A 15,066-nucleotide genomic window follows, 5' to 3' on the forward strand; every position below is an offset into this window, starting at 1 on the left:
CTCTCCTAAAACAAATACCACCTCATTTAAAACATATACCACCTTTCCCTTTCCAACAAATACCAACTCTCCTAAAACAAATACCCATACAGTATGTAACATATTATGAGTGCACACTGTATCACATGGACAGTTTTGGCCTCTTTTTGGTGTATGCACATTTATTTCTGTTTATTTCTGTTCTGTTTAAATAATAAACCTTTCATGAATGTGAACGTGTCTGTTTGCTAACATGAATAACTGTGAGTAGAATCAAAGCTCCTGGTGTTTAAACTGTGTGTGATGGTGTTTCTGTTGCAGGTGTTTGATGGACAGGATGGATCGTCTCCGCCCATGTTCCAGCTGCTAGCGGACTTCCTGCACAAACTGCGCACAGGCCAGGACGCAGGGCGGGAACACGGCTTCCTCCTTCTCTGCCTTCTCCGAAATTTCATCAGTAGCCTCAAATGGCCCGAGTCCACGTTCAGAGGTAGAGTTTAGGGTCATGTGATTAACACAGAGGTTTTTGGTGCTGACATGGAGAGTTTCTGTTTGAATGGTTGGATGAATATGGACACATTACTGAGACTCTGACCTGCATCATGTGTTTCAGGTGAGATCTGGTGGAACCCAGAGAAGCTGGACACCAGCACCTGCTGCTACCTGCAGTTGTTGTGTAATCTGTTTGACATGGTGGTGTCCGGTGCTAGTCAGGGCCCCCTGGCCCCCAGCTTTAAGGCCCTGCTACAGCCTCTGCTACAGGTATGTTTTTCCTAATACCACTTCCCCCATTAAATACCACCTCACTCTCAGTAAATACCACCTCTTCCAATCAAATACCACCTCTTCCCAACAAATACCACCTCTTCCTATCAAATACCACCTCTTCCCAACAAATACCACCTCTTCCCATCAAATACCACCTCACTCTCAATAAATACCACCTCTTCCCATCAAATACCACCTCACTCTCAACAAATACCACCTCTTCTTATCAAATACCGCCTCACTCTCAACAAATACCACCTCTTCCCATCAAATACCACCTCACTCTCAATAAATACCACCTTCTTCCCTACAAATACTACCTCTCATAGAACGAATACCACCTAAACCACCTCTGGATTGTCTGTTTTAAATTATGACCCAGGTGTGAGTTAATAATTAAGTGTGAAATACCCTGCTAGGTATTTGCTCCCTCTCCATGGTGTGTTCCTTAGTTTAATGTTTCATGGGTGGTGCAGGACCCACCACAATCATGATCAGGATGAAGCAACTACTAACAATAAATGATTGATAAATGGACAAATGTGAATGTTTCTTTTTAAAACTGCACAATACCAAAACATAAACACACAAACACTAGCTGTTAGCAACCAGGGCTAAACTAGGTGTACAGTGGGGTCAAAAAGTATTTAGTCAGCCACTGATTGTGCAAGTTCTCCTACATAGAAAGATGAGAGAGGTCTGTAATTTTCATCATAGGTACACTTCAACTATGAGAGACAAAATGAGAAAAAAAAATCCAGGAAATCACATTGTAGGATTTTTAAAGAATTTATTTGTAAATTATGGTGGAAAATAAGTATTTGGTCACCCACAAACAACCAAGATTTCTGGCTCTCACAGACCTGTAACTTCTTCTTTAAGAAGCTCTTCTGTCCTCCACTCGTTACCTGTATTAATGGCACCTGTTTGACCTCGTTATCTGTATAAAAGACACCTGTCCACAGCCTCAAACAGTCAGACTCCAAACTCAACCATGGCCAAGACCAAAGAGCTGTCGAAGGACACCAGGAAGAAAATTGTAGACCTGCACCAGGCTGGGAAGAGTGAATCTACAATAGACAAGCAGGTTGGTGTGAATAAATCAACTGTGGGAACAATTGTAAGAAAATGGAAGACATACAAGACCATTGATAATCTCCCTTGGGGTCAAGATCTCATCCCGTGGGGTCAAAATGATCATGAGAACGGTGAGCAAAAATCCCAGAACTACACGGAGGGACCTGATGAATGACCTGCAGAGAGCTGGGACCAAAGTAACAAAGGCTACCATCAGTAACACACTACGTCGAGAGGGACTCAAATCCTGCAGTGCCAGGCGTGTCCCCCTGCTTAAGCCAGTACATGTCCAGGCCCGTCTGAAGTTTGCCAGAGAGCATATGGATGATCCAGAAGAGGATTGGGAGAATATCATGTGGTCAGATGAAACCAAAATGGAAGAAGAAGAACCCAAGAACACCATACCTACTGTGAAGCATGGGGGTGGAAACATCATGCTTTGGGGCTGTTTTTCTGCAAAGGGGACAGGACGACTGATCCGTGTTAAGGGAAGAATGAACGGGGCCATGTATCGTGAGATTTTAAGCCAAAACCTCCTTCCATCAGTGAGAGCATTGAAGATGGAACGTGGCTGGGTCTTCCAGCATGACAATGATCCCAAACACAGCGCTCGGGCAACGAAGGAGTGGCTCCGTAAAAAGCATTTCAAGGTCCTGGAATGGCCTAGCCAGTCTCCAGACCTCAACCCCATAGAAAATTCCGTGGAGTCCGTGTTGCCCAGCGACAGCCCCAAAACATCACTGCTCTAGAGGAGATCTGCATGGAGGAATGGGCCAAAATACCAGCTACAGTGTGTGCAAACCTGGTGAAGACTTACAGGAAACGTTTGACCTCTGTCATTGCCAACAAAGGTTATGTTACAAAGTATTGAGTTGAACTTTTGTTATTGACCAAATACTTATTTTGCACCATAATTTACAAAAAAATTCTTTAAAAATCCTACAATGTGATTTCCTGGATTTTTTTTTTTTCTCATTTTGTCTCTCATAGTTGAAGTGTACCTATGATGAAAATTACAGACCTCTCTCATCTTTCTAAGTAGGAGAACTTGCACAATCAGTGGCTGACTAAATACTTTTTGGCCCCACTGTAAATAATAAAAAGCGCAAACATAAAATACATTTACAGCTTTCATTCCATTAAATGTTTTTTAATTTTGAACCTGCTTAATTTGAGATATTACTTGATAGACTGATGTGAGAATTATTTACCCTTCCCGCTGTTAATATAACCATGGTGTAAGCAAAGCAAAAAACAACTAATAAAAAAATCTCATTTTTTTTAATGTCCACGTCTCAGTGTGTTTACTTAGGAACCAGGTCCAGCTCATCACTGACCTGTTGGAATCTGATGTATTTGAATCTTTTGTGTGTGTTCAGGTGCACTTGAGCGATCCGCAGCATCTCTTCAGGTTCCTGTCTCTGGTGTGGAGCTCCAGTAATAACCTGGTTGATCAGCTGGAGCTGAGAGTGACGGCGCTGCTGCAGACTCAGGCTCTGTACGTGGGTAAAGCTCTGCTCACCGCCCTGCCCGGAAAAACCCTCACCCTGCTCGCATCAGCATCTTCACCAGGTACAGCAGATCCATCACTCGGTTTAAACACCAAACCGAACACACGTCTGAGGAACCATGTCTGAATCTCTTTGTTCTCTGTATCTGCAGTGGTGCCCTCTCTGCTGGCATGTCTGAGTTGTGGGGTGGGAGAGGTGAGGAGGGCAGCGCTGGTCGTTCTTCAGGCTCTTGCTGGCATCACATCCTCTCCATACCATCCTCTAGTGGAGAAGCTTCTCAGATCTACTGAGGAGCTCATCGCTGATCCAGCCTACCTTACTCAGGTCATCTACTGATCACATGTGATCACATCTGTGTATCATTAAATAAGGATCTAATTCTGAGTGATTGGACATTCATATGTACCATACGTCCAAAAGTATGTGGACACCCCCCTAATTATTGAATTCAGGTGTTTCAGCCTCGCACATGCTAACAGATGTACAAAATTGTGTATATAAAACAAAGTATGCACTTCTGATTTTGTGACAACAGTTTAAGGAAGGGCCTTTCCAGCATGAGTATATTCCTGTACACAATCGAGTTTAATATAGACACAGTTTGATGAGTTGAATATGAAGGAACTCCGGTGGCCTGTACAGAGCCCTGACCTCAACTTCATTAAACACGTTTGGGATGAATTGAATTGTCAGTACTGTGTCAGGCCTTCTCATCCAACATCACTTCTTGACCTTAAGTATGCTCTTTTGACTAAATGGGCACAAATTCCATTAGGTATTCTCCACATAGGTGAAGAAAAGACTTCCCAGAAGAGTGGAGTCTGTTGTAGCCACAGTGGATCCACATGTCCACATACTTTTGGCCATAAGACAACATTGTTTGGAGTGTGCAGTAAAGCTAGGCAGCACAGTTGGTAGTGCGGGTGCCACACGGTAACTTTGGTCCTTGGTATCTGGGTTTAAATTTCACCTCTGGTCACTGAGGAGTTTGGCATGTTTGCTGATGTCTGTGTGGGACTTGGTACTGTGATTTCCTCTCACCTAAAGAAAAAGAAAACGTCACAGCAGGCTAATTATTAATCAGTAATCATTCTTGAAAAATGTTTTTAATTCAGACAAACAATTAAACTTTATGACTCTGACATCTGAAGTTAAAATCTGTTGGTGTGTTTGATGTGAGGTGTTTACATTTCTTTATTTCTTCTACATGATGTGGTATGATAAGATGAATATCTAATCTAATCTGTATCTGTCTATCTGTCTATCTATATATCTGTCTGTCTGTCTGTCTGTCTATCTGTCTATCTATCTATCTGTCTCTGTCTGTCTATCTGTCTGTCTATCTGTCTGTCTATCTGTCTATATATCTATCTGTCTATCAATCTCTCTGTATATCTCTCTCTCTGTATATCTATCTGTCGGTATATATATCTATCTGTCTGTCTGTCTGTCTATATATCTATCTGTCTGTCTATCTCTCTGTATATCTCTCTCTGTATATCTATCTGTCTGTATATATATCTATCTGTCTGTCTGTCTGTCTGTCTGTCTATCTATCCATCTACCTTAGTCTATTATAATCAGGCTGGAATCAGTGGGTCTAAAAGCTGAATGTTGTGTTTCTTCTGCAGGCTCTGGGTGGAATGTACAGTGAAGCTTTATCAGTGAGCACTAAAACCAAAAACAAGCTGCTCCTGGCCGTGGAACAGTTGCTTCAATGTGTTCAGTCGCTTGAATGTCCAAGTTACATGGCTAAAGTTCTGCTCCGAGCACTGAAAGACGTTAACGGAGAGGTAGCAGCTGCTCTTATTATTATTAGTTTTATTTTTTATATTATTATTGCTGTTATTATATTTTTTAATTAAATGAATTGTTTTATTTTTTGTTTTACTGTGTATATAATTTCATTTTATTTTCATTGCTTTTGTTGCTTATTATGTTATTTTTTCTGTTATATTTGAATACTTTTATATATTATTATTTTTATTATTGTTATATTATACAGTATTATATGTATTATTACAGTTATAATTTTGTTTATAATATTTAACATTGTTATTAATTCTACATTGTATATTTTATGTTATTATTATTATTATTATTATTTTATTGTTATATTATTATCATATGTTATTATTATTATTAGATTATTATTATTATTATTAAAGGTACTGGACCATTGATCAGAAGGCAGATGGTTCAAGCCCCACAACTGCTAAGTGTTGGGCCCCTGAGTCAGGCCCTTAATTTTTAATTGCTTGCATTTATTCAGTCACAGCAAGAAGGTCCTGGGTTTGATCCCCAGGTGGGGCAGTCTGGGTCCTTTCTGTGTGGAGTTTGCATGTTCTCCCCGTGTCTGTGTTGGTTTCCTCCGGGTGCTCCGGTTTCCTCCCACAGTCCAAAGATGTGCAAGTGAGGTGAATTGGAGATACCAAATTGTCCATGATTGTATTTCATATAACCTTGTGAACTGATGAATCTTGTGTAATGAGTAACTACCGTTCCTGTCATGACTGTAACCAAAGTGTAAAACATGACGTTAAAATCCTAATAAATAAACAAACAGTCACAGTTTTTGGATAAAAGCGTCTCCTAAATGCCAGTAATATAAATGTGTGTTTCGCAGTCTGTGCTGGCGATGCTCCTGCCGGCAGTGGAGCGTTTGTTGGATCAGTGTACCCGGGACACCCTGGTTTTCCTTCCTGATGAGGCTCTGTTCCTGCAACTGCTGCTGGGCAAGTACAACGAAGCTTCTGCCCCTTTACTCGCCCGCGATACCCACAGTCTGGAGCTGTTCATCAGAGCGCTGGGGACGTCCATCAAACCCTTTCCAAACATCCCCAGCTTCCAGATCATCACTATGGAGCAGGTGAGAAGAATTCACATTCAACCAAATCCCAGTGTCCAAAAGTATGTGGACACCTGATAGATAGATAGATAGATAGATAGATAGATAGATAGATAGATAGATAGATAGATAGATAGATAGATAGATAGATATATTGTCATTGTACAAACAACGAAAAACCATTTAGCACTCTAGATTGACAGCAAGTGTATATATCCATTGAGTCACAAGGACACACAAGGTACAACAGATGTCAATGAATAAAGCTGACAGTGACTACATATATCCGATTAAATAAACAGCTGCAGTTTCATGTGTGGGGTAGAGGGGTTACGCATTTACCGTGAGCATTAAAATGTACAGGAACTGATTATATTTGGACAGAGTGGCTGGGTAATATTTTTAAATGATGGCTGTTTGTGTTGGACACAGATCACAAAACCGTTCTTTGCTGCTTTGGGAGATGAGCGCATCCAACAGAGGATTCTGGGAGTTCTATTCGACCTGCTGGTAGATAACAAGAACCCAGTGTGCTCCCAAACCATCAACAGCGTCTTCAAAGGAGTGAGTGGACACAGAACTGTAGTGTTTAATGTTGTGGTGTATATTTGTGGTGGTCAGCTCATCAGATGTTTGTCTGTCTTTGTTCATATTTATTTATTTGTTTATGTTTATTAATAATTGACAGATTGCTGTGGATGCAGAGCTGGTAGCGAATGAGCTCAGTCCTGCAGAGAAACCCAAACTATCAGGAAGTGTGCAGCAAACACGCCGGAGTAAAGCACCACCCAAGTAGGTGACCTTTCCCATCTACCCCACCTAGAACCCGGAATATAAAATTATTTTTACCTAAATGGTAGCTAAGGCTAAATTCACACTAGACAATTTTAGCCCTGATTTTCTCGCCGACAGGTTTTGGGTGTTGCCAACAGATGCGCCAGCTCAGGGCAAACTTTCTCCTAGGGTTTGAAAATTGGCTCTTGGTTGCTATGTGTGATCTGTTCAATGACACGATCCAAGAAAGCTAAATATATGGATGTGTCTGTGACTCATTTTACATTACATTTACATTTTCAGCATTTAGCAGACGCTTTTATCCAAAGCGACTTACACAATGAGCAATTGAGGGTTAAGGACCTTGCTCAGGGACCCAACAGTGGCAACTTGGTGGTGGCGGGGCTTGAACCGGCAACCTTCTGATTACTAGTCCAGTGAATTACAGTACTCTTGACAGTATATTGTCTAAGCAATTAATGGTTAAGGGCCTTGCTCAAGGACCCAACAGTTGCAACCTAGCAGTGGTGGGGCTTAAACCAGCAACGTTTCAATTAAATAATTTACCTAATTTTAAATTTTTTAATTTTAAACATGCAATGAACTTGTACACAAACGGCCCACATGGAGGCTTTATGTTACATCTTGTAAACCACAATGGGACCAGATTGCCACCATTTTTATGAATTAAGTATATTGTGTTTTGTTTCGGTATCTTGTTTGTTTGTGGGTCGCAGTAAAATCATGCACAAATGTGGGTTAATACCTATGTTTTGGGCTGCTCAGGTGGCGCAGCGGTAAAGTGCGCTGTCTTACCAGAGTTGGGTTTCTAGATACATTGTATCGAATCTGCCATTCCGACTGGGCTGGGCGGCTGCATGAACAACAATTGTATATACTGTTATACTGTTGTTCAGGGTTAGAGGGTAGAGAGTCGGATCATAGGTCCTCATAACTGGTACAACTGCAGCCCCTGCTGGTTGACTGACGGCGCCTGCACAGGGCTGAGGAATAACATTGAGGGGGGTGTGACCCTCCGTGCGCAGTGTCTCTCGGTGTATGAACTCGGCTCGTGCGGGTGAAAAATGCTGGCTGTACTGATTGCATGCCGGAGGGGGCGCAAGTCAGTTGAGTGGCGTCCTTAGTCAGCGGCAAGGGGTCGAATCAGTATAGAGGACACAATCAGGGTAATTGGACATGAGTAGAATAGGGATAAAAAAAATTTATTCACCTCTAACTTTCTCTGCAGAACAGAACAATGTTTTAATCTGACATTTCTTCAAGCGAATTTTTTATTTATTTATTTGGCCCTTTTTGCATTGTTCCAAAGCTTAATCCTATGTGCACTCTCACGAGCTCTGCTGGTTGCATGACGCCACTCTCTAACAGAGAGTGTAAGCAGGTTCTGAGGACCATGCTGCTCTTTTTGTATTCCTCCACCACTCATGTCTGAGACACTGTTGCAGAGGAAAGGAGGTTAAGCCCTGTTCAGCCTTCCTTTCCACAAGACCCACGACTCAGCGGTGTCGCCAAACCCACAACTCAGTGGCGATAGATAGTAGATAGGTAGATAGAGAGAGAGAAACGAAGATGTCCAATAAGTTTATAGTCTGATGTCCACATACTTTTGACCTTAATCTGTACACATTCTCATGGCTTTAGTGAATATTTGGCACATATGAGTTCTAACAAGCTTCCTCCCTGAACAGGAAAGTTCCGGACACCCCACCAGAGGTGAAAGCCGTCTCCTGGTCACGGGTCACCCACATCCTAGAGCTCCTACAGCACAAGAAGAAGCTGATGAGACCTCAGATGTTGGTGCCAGGACTTTTCAACCTTCTGTCAAGGTATAGTCGTGATGTTGCGTGGGTTTCAGCTCTGGTGCCAGAACTTCAGTCTGACTTCATGTGTTATGCTTTTGCTGCCCTGTAGGTGTTTGGAGGTGTCGGAGGAACAGGAGAACATGGAGTACACCAAACAGCTTCTGCTCAGCGTCCTCCTCAACATCTGCCAGAAACTTTCCCCACAGGGCGAACCCATCAGCAAGGGTACACACTCGCCCCCTGTTATTGTAATGAAATGTTTTGGTTATACATAAAGCCCTAGCTAATTCACGGCCGTGAAATTTGCTGTGAAATTCAAACGTTAAGGTTTGTCTTTAGCGATTTAACATTTTTTGTTTAAGTGTCTCACGTTTACTGGTGCATTTGCACTATGAGACGCCCTAGCAGTCCTACAGCAATTCAGTTAGCAATCGGTGTGTAAGCGAAGTGTAAAGCAGCTAAAAACACGACTCGGGTAACTGAGCTTGGACTCCAAACCAATTCTGTGGACACGGGGGGGGGGGGATAAAACACGGATTCGAATTTTCGTATTTAAGACACATGATGAAGCCTCGCACTGTTGCTGGATGTTCTAGGTTTACATTCAGCTTTTATGGTAGCTGTGCTGTGTACTGTAGCCTTAATTTATTCTATCATTCAATTTAATGACTGACATGAAATGTGGCACTTTTCTAAGCCACTCAGGTGAAACACACTAGCACACCAGAGCTGGGATTTCGAATCCGTTGTATCGAATCTTAGCTCTGCCATCCGGCTGGGCTGGGCGGCTATATGAATAACTTTTGGCTGTTGTTCATCCAGGGAGGGAGCCGGATAGGGACCACATAACTGATGCAGTTATGACCTCTGCTGGCTGATTGATGCCCTCTGCACAGAGTTGAGGAATAATGCGATCAGGGTGTGTGTCTCTGTGCACAAAGCTGATCCGCATATGAACTCGCCTCGTGCAGGTGAAAAGATGCAGTCAGCTACTGCACATGTGTCTGAGGGTGCATGTCAGTTTGCGCTCTACAATCAGGGCGGGGTCAGCACCACTAGAGCGGAAGCATAATGCAATTGGGTAAAAATTGGATGCGCTAAAATTTGGGAGAAAAAGGGAGAAAGTGCATTAAAAAATGTGGCACATTTTCCCGTAGGTTTAGTTGAGCCCTGGTTATACGTATCCATGAGGCTGAATTTCTTTTCTCTTCCTGCAGATATTTTGGATGAAGAAAAGTTCAACGTGGAGCTGATAGTGCAGTGTGTGAGGACGTCCAGCATGCCCCAAACACACCACCACGCCCTGCTGTTGCTGGGTACCGTGGCTGGAATCTTCCCTGTGAGTAACGTGTCCGTATTTACTCTCAACACAGAAGTTTCAGAATTTTATCGTTTTTATGCATCGTTTTTATTTTTGTCGATCAGGAGAAAGTTCTGCACAACATTATGCCCATCTTTACCTTCATGGGTGCCAACATCATGCGGCTGGACGATGCCTACAGCTTCCAGGTTATCCAAAGGACCATGCAGACAGTCATCCCCGCTCTCATTCGGGTACGTTCGCCCCATCCAACCACTCCTTATTTGGACTTATTTCCTGTATTTGTGATGATGGGATGTCTGACTGGCTCTGCTGGTTTTGTTTAATGGTTTCCTCTTTTTTCGTTTCCCTTCATAAGGCTCACGAGGGCGGCAGCGCTGCTTCGGAGGGACAGATGGAGGCCGTGGTGACCCGTATAGTGCACGTTTTCGTGGACGCTCTTCCTCACGTGCCCGAGCACAGGCGCGAACCCATCCTCAACCAGCTGCTACGCACACTGGGACCGGCCCGCTTCCTCTGGGTCCTGATGCTCCTCCTGTTCAAACAGCATGCCACCAGCACGGCTCTGAGCCACACCGGACCTGAAAAGGTACCAAAACACGAGGTCCAGGACGGGTTTCTGGCTCTGACTGTAAACTGGTGTATTAAAACGTGTCTCTACTTTTTAGGAAGGAGCTCTGGAGCGGGATCAGGAGTTCTGGGTGTCGTTATGTTGTGGGTTCGAGGTTGATGAGCAGCTCACGTTGCTTATTAACGTCTTCAAGTTCCTCACGACACTTCCGAAGGACAAAGAGGAGGGTAAGTACTGAATCTGGATCTTATTAGCATAAAGAGAGGACCGGGTCTGGCTCCAGGTCCATCTTTTTTTTGGTTGAATTTGAGGGTTCTAGTTTGGATGTTCCCACATTGAGACAACAAAAGGGAGATGGTTCACTGGTAGCTTCCTAGTCTGTTTTGAAGGACTGGGTGATATCATGTTGGTCCGTTCGTCCTGAGAAGCAGGACCCAAGAGGTTCTAGTTCTGGCGTATTTTGAACTTGATTTCCTCCATAGTTCCGGTGAAGAGCAGGACGAGAAGAGCAGGTGGACAGAAACCAGAAGAAAAATCTTCAGATTTAATCTTCAGCGTGGAGGCTCACAGCGGAAAAGAGCTCCGACATTTCAAGTTCCTCTCCATGTCTTTCATGGCTCACTTACTGGCGTCCACCAGCTTCATCGGAAAGGTGAGCAGCTTCTTTCTGGTGTGACTGGTTACTGTTGAAATATATTAAAAAATAAAGAAAGAAAAAATCTCAGGAGCAAAAAATCATCTGAGTGAAGCAGAAGATTCAGGGGGTCTGTCTCAAAACCTGCTGGCCGCTCAGGTGGCGCAGCGGTAAAAACACACGCTGGAACCAGAGCTGGGATCTCGAATACATCGTATCGAATCTCGGTTCTGCCTTGCCGGCTTGGGCTGAGCGGCTATGAACAACATTTGGCCTGTTGTTCAGATGGGCGGGACTAAAGCCTGTTGTTCAGATGGGCGGGACTAAAGCCGGATATGGGTCTCTCTCTGTCAGAATGGTGCAGTTACAACCTCTGCTGGCTGATTAGAGGCGCCTGCACAGAGATGAGGAAAGTGTGCTCTTAGGGTGTGTCTCTTCGTAAACAACGCTAGGTGGCACAACACTCGTCAATGTGTGGGTGATAAGATGCATGCGGCTTGCTGCTCACGTGTCAGAGGGGATTACATGTGTGGGTTAGCTTCGATCTCCTCGGTCAGAGCAGAGATCGGCATAGGTGGAGAGAAAGCATGAGAAAAAGGGAGAAAAGGCATAAAAATAAAAAATAAAAAAAACCTAATGAGCTGCCTTGCGGCCCACTGCCTACCTCATTACTGAGATTATTGAGACGCTTTAGTTAGACAGCGATTATGTAATAGACTGCCTCTGCCCATTGCTGCAGTTTTATCTACTAAGCTAACACTGTTAGCCCCAGGTCATTCAAACCAATAAGCTGAGGCGACACAATCTGCTCGCGTGCCAGCTAACGTCTCCCTCCGTGTACCGAAAACTGTTAAACTGTCAATGACCAACACAAAATTGCGGTAAAACACCCTAGCGCACCAGAGCTGACCATTCGAAACTCAGCTCTGCCATCTGGCTGGGGTGGGCGACTACATGAACAATGATTGGCTGTTGTTCACAGGGTGGGAGCCGGATAGAACTCCTCATAACTGATGCAATTAGGACCTCTGCTGGATGATTGATGGCGTCTGCACAGAGTCGAGGAATAATGCTTTAGTCTGGGTGTGGCTCTCCATACACAAGGCTGATTCACATATGAACTCACCTCGTGCAGGTAAAAATAAGATGCACTCGGCTACTGCACACATGTCGGAGGGGGCGTGTGACAGTCTGGCTCTCCACAGCACTAGGGATCAGCATCGGTAGAGAGGAAGCAAATGCAATCGGGTAATTGGATACGATTAGATTGCAAGGAAAACTGGGTAAAATGCATCTCAGTAGGCAACATTTTGAGGTATCTAAGAATTTAGACATGCCTTCTTCTCGGGAGCACATAGGATTACATAAAATGCATCTATGTAGAGAGTTCACCGGGTTTGAATGAAACTTCATTATATAATGATGATCTTTAATATGTGAGATGTTTGATTTCTTCAGGTGGCCGATCTTGAGGATTTGATGGAAGACTCTCTGCAGGAGCTTCAGCAGAGGTGAGTACCAGGTTAAAAGTGTGTCGTTCAACCTTCTGATGTGGTGAATCTGATCAGAATGACGATGGTTCTGCTCGGTTCGATATGTTCCCGCAGGTTGTTGGAGGAGAACCTGCGTTACCTGCACACGGTAGCTCAGTGTGTGGAGGAGAACTCTGAAAAACCCACAGCCAAGTTCTGGAGGGCGCTGCTCACCAAGTGCTACGATGTTCTGGATAAGGTAAAAGGGGGTCACCACACTGACCTACAGAAGCACCTTCAACTCCTACATCACATCATCACGTTAATGTGTAGAGTAGCAGAACATGAGCTACAAGGGAACTTTTCTTCAAGTTCTTTTAGTAAAGGTTCCTGTACAAGTTGCAAAGATACCAGTACTAAAAGTTCTGCTACAGTACCAAAGCTTGCAGGTCCAGTACTAAAAGTTCTGCTACAGTACCAAAGCTTGCAGGTCCAGTACTAAAAGTTCTGCTACAGTACCAAAGCTTCAGGTCCAGTACTAAAAGTTCTGTTACAGTACCAAAGCTTGCAGGTCCAGTACTAAAAGTTCTGCTACAGTACCAAAGCTTGCAGGTCCAGTACTAAAAGTTCTGCTACAGTACCAAAGCTTGCAGGTCCAGTACTAAAAGTTCTGTTACAGTACCAAAGCTTGCAGGTCCAGTACTAAAAGTTCTGCTACAGTACCAAAGCTTGCAGGTCCAGTACTAAAAGTTCTGCTACAGTACCAAAGCTTCAGGTCCAGTACTAAAAGTTCTGTTACAGTACCAAAGCTTTCAGGTCCAGTACTAAAAGGTCTGCTACAGTACCAAAGCTTTCAGGTCCAGTACTAAAAGTTCTGCTACAGTACCAAAGCTTCAGGTCCAGTACTAAAAGTTCTGTTACAGTACCAAAGCTTTCAGGTCCAGTACTAAAAGTTCTGCTACAGTACCAAAGCTTTCAGGTCCAGTACTAAAAGTTCTGTTACAGTACCAAAGCTTTCAGGTCCAGTACTAAAAGTTCTGTTACAGTACCAAAGCTTCAGGTCCAGTACTATAAGTTCTGTTACAGTACCAAAGCCTTCAGGTCCAGTACTAAAAGTTCTGTTACAGTACCAAAGCTTCAGGTCCAGTACTAAAAGGTCTGCTACAGTACCAAAGCTTCAGGTCCAGTACTAAAAGGTCTGCTACAGTACCAAAGCTTCAGGTCCAGTACTAAACGTTCTGCTACAGTACCAAAGCTTTCAGGTCCAGTACTAAAAGTTCTGCTACAGTACCAAAGCTTCAGGTCCAGAACCAAAGCTCACAGGTCCAGAACCAAAGCTTGCAGGTCCAGAACCAAAGCTTGCAGGTCCAGTACCAAAGCTTGCAGGTCCAGTACCAGAGCTTCTGCTACAGTCTCAAAGCTTATACGTCCAATTCTAAACATTGTGTTACAGTACCAAAGCTCGCAGGTCCAGTACTAAAAGATATTTTACAGAACCAAAGCTCGCAGGTCCGGAACCAAAGCTTGCAGGTCCAGTACCAGAGGTTCTGCTACAGTCTCAAAGCTTATAGGTCCAATTCTAAACATTGTGTTACAGTACCAAAGCTTGCTGGTCCAGTACTAAAGTTTTTCTACAGAACCAAAGCTTCCAGGTCCAGCACCAAAACTTGTAGGTCCAGTACTAAAGTTTTTCTACAGAACCAAAGCTTCCAGGTCCAGCACCAAAGCTTGTAGGTCCAGTATTAAACGTTGTGTTACAGTACCAAAGCTTGCAGGTCCAGTACTAAAGTTCTTCTACAAAACCAAAGTTTGCAGGTCCAGTACTAAACGTTCTGTTACAGTTCCAGAATCTGCGGGTCTAGTACCAAAGCTTTCAGGTCCAGTACTAAAAGTTCTGTTACAGTACCAAAGCTTCAGGTCCAGTACTAAAAGTTCTGTTACAGTACCAAAGCTTTCAGGTCCAGTACTAAAAGTTCTGCTACAGTACCAAAGCTTTCAGGTCCAGTACTAAAAGTTCTGTTACAGTACCAAAGCTTCAGGTCCAGTACTAAAAGGTCTGCTACAGTACCAAAGCTTTCAGGTCCAGTACTAAAAGTTCTGTTATAGAACCAAAGCTTCAGGTCCAGTACTAAAAGTTCTGCTACAGTACCAAAGCTTCAGGTCTAGAACCAAAGCTCACAGGTCCAGAACCAAAGCTTGCAGGTCCAGTACCAGAGCTTCTGCTACAGTCTCAAAGCTTATACGTCCAATTCTAAACATTGTGTTACAGTACCAAGGCTTGCAGGTCC

General features: G+C 43.6%; 1 protein-coding gene across 1 annotated transcript in view; it reads left to right on the top strand.

The window, feature by feature from the left end:
* Positions 1-15,066, top strand: part of heatr1 (HEAT repeat containing 1) — a 43,926-nt gene that overhangs the window by 16,884 nt on the left and 11,976 nt on the right. Inside the window, exons 17-33 of the mRNA XM_063003200.1 lie at positions 301-469; positions 593-741; positions 3,204-3,396; positions 3,487-3,659; positions 4,967-5,128; positions 5,962-6,204; positions 6,616-6,747; positions 6,872-6,975; positions 8,667-8,804; positions 8,890-9,005; positions 9,998-10,119; positions 10,206-10,334; positions 10,460-10,690; positions 10,770-10,899; positions 11,155-11,324; positions 12,765-12,817; positions 12,914-13,037. Of these exons, the coding sequence (XP_062859270.1) occupies positions 301-469; positions 593-741; positions 3,204-3,396; positions 3,487-3,659; positions 4,967-5,128; positions 5,962-6,204; positions 6,616-6,747; positions 6,872-6,975; positions 8,667-8,804; positions 8,890-9,005; positions 9,998-10,119; positions 10,206-10,334; positions 10,460-10,690; positions 10,770-10,899; positions 11,155-11,324; positions 12,765-12,817; positions 12,914-13,037 (2,538 nt within the window). The remainder of the gene's footprint in view (positions 1-300; positions 470-592; positions 742-3,203; positions 3,397-3,486; positions 3,660-4,966; positions 5,129-5,961; positions 6,205-6,615; positions 6,748-6,871; positions 6,976-8,666; positions 8,805-8,889; positions 9,006-9,997; positions 10,120-10,205; positions 10,335-10,459; positions 10,691-10,769; positions 10,900-11,154; positions 11,325-12,764; positions 12,818-12,913; positions 13,038-15,066) is intronic.

This window comes from Trichomycterus rosablanca, chromosome 10, assembly GCF_030014385.1.
Source record: "Trichomycterus rosablanca isolate fTriRos1 chromosome 10, fTriRos1.hap1, whole genome shotgun sequence".
NCBI classification, from domain to species: domain Eukaryota; kingdom Metazoa; phylum Chordata; class Actinopteri; order Siluriformes; family Trichomycteridae; genus Trichomycterus; species Trichomycterus rosablanca.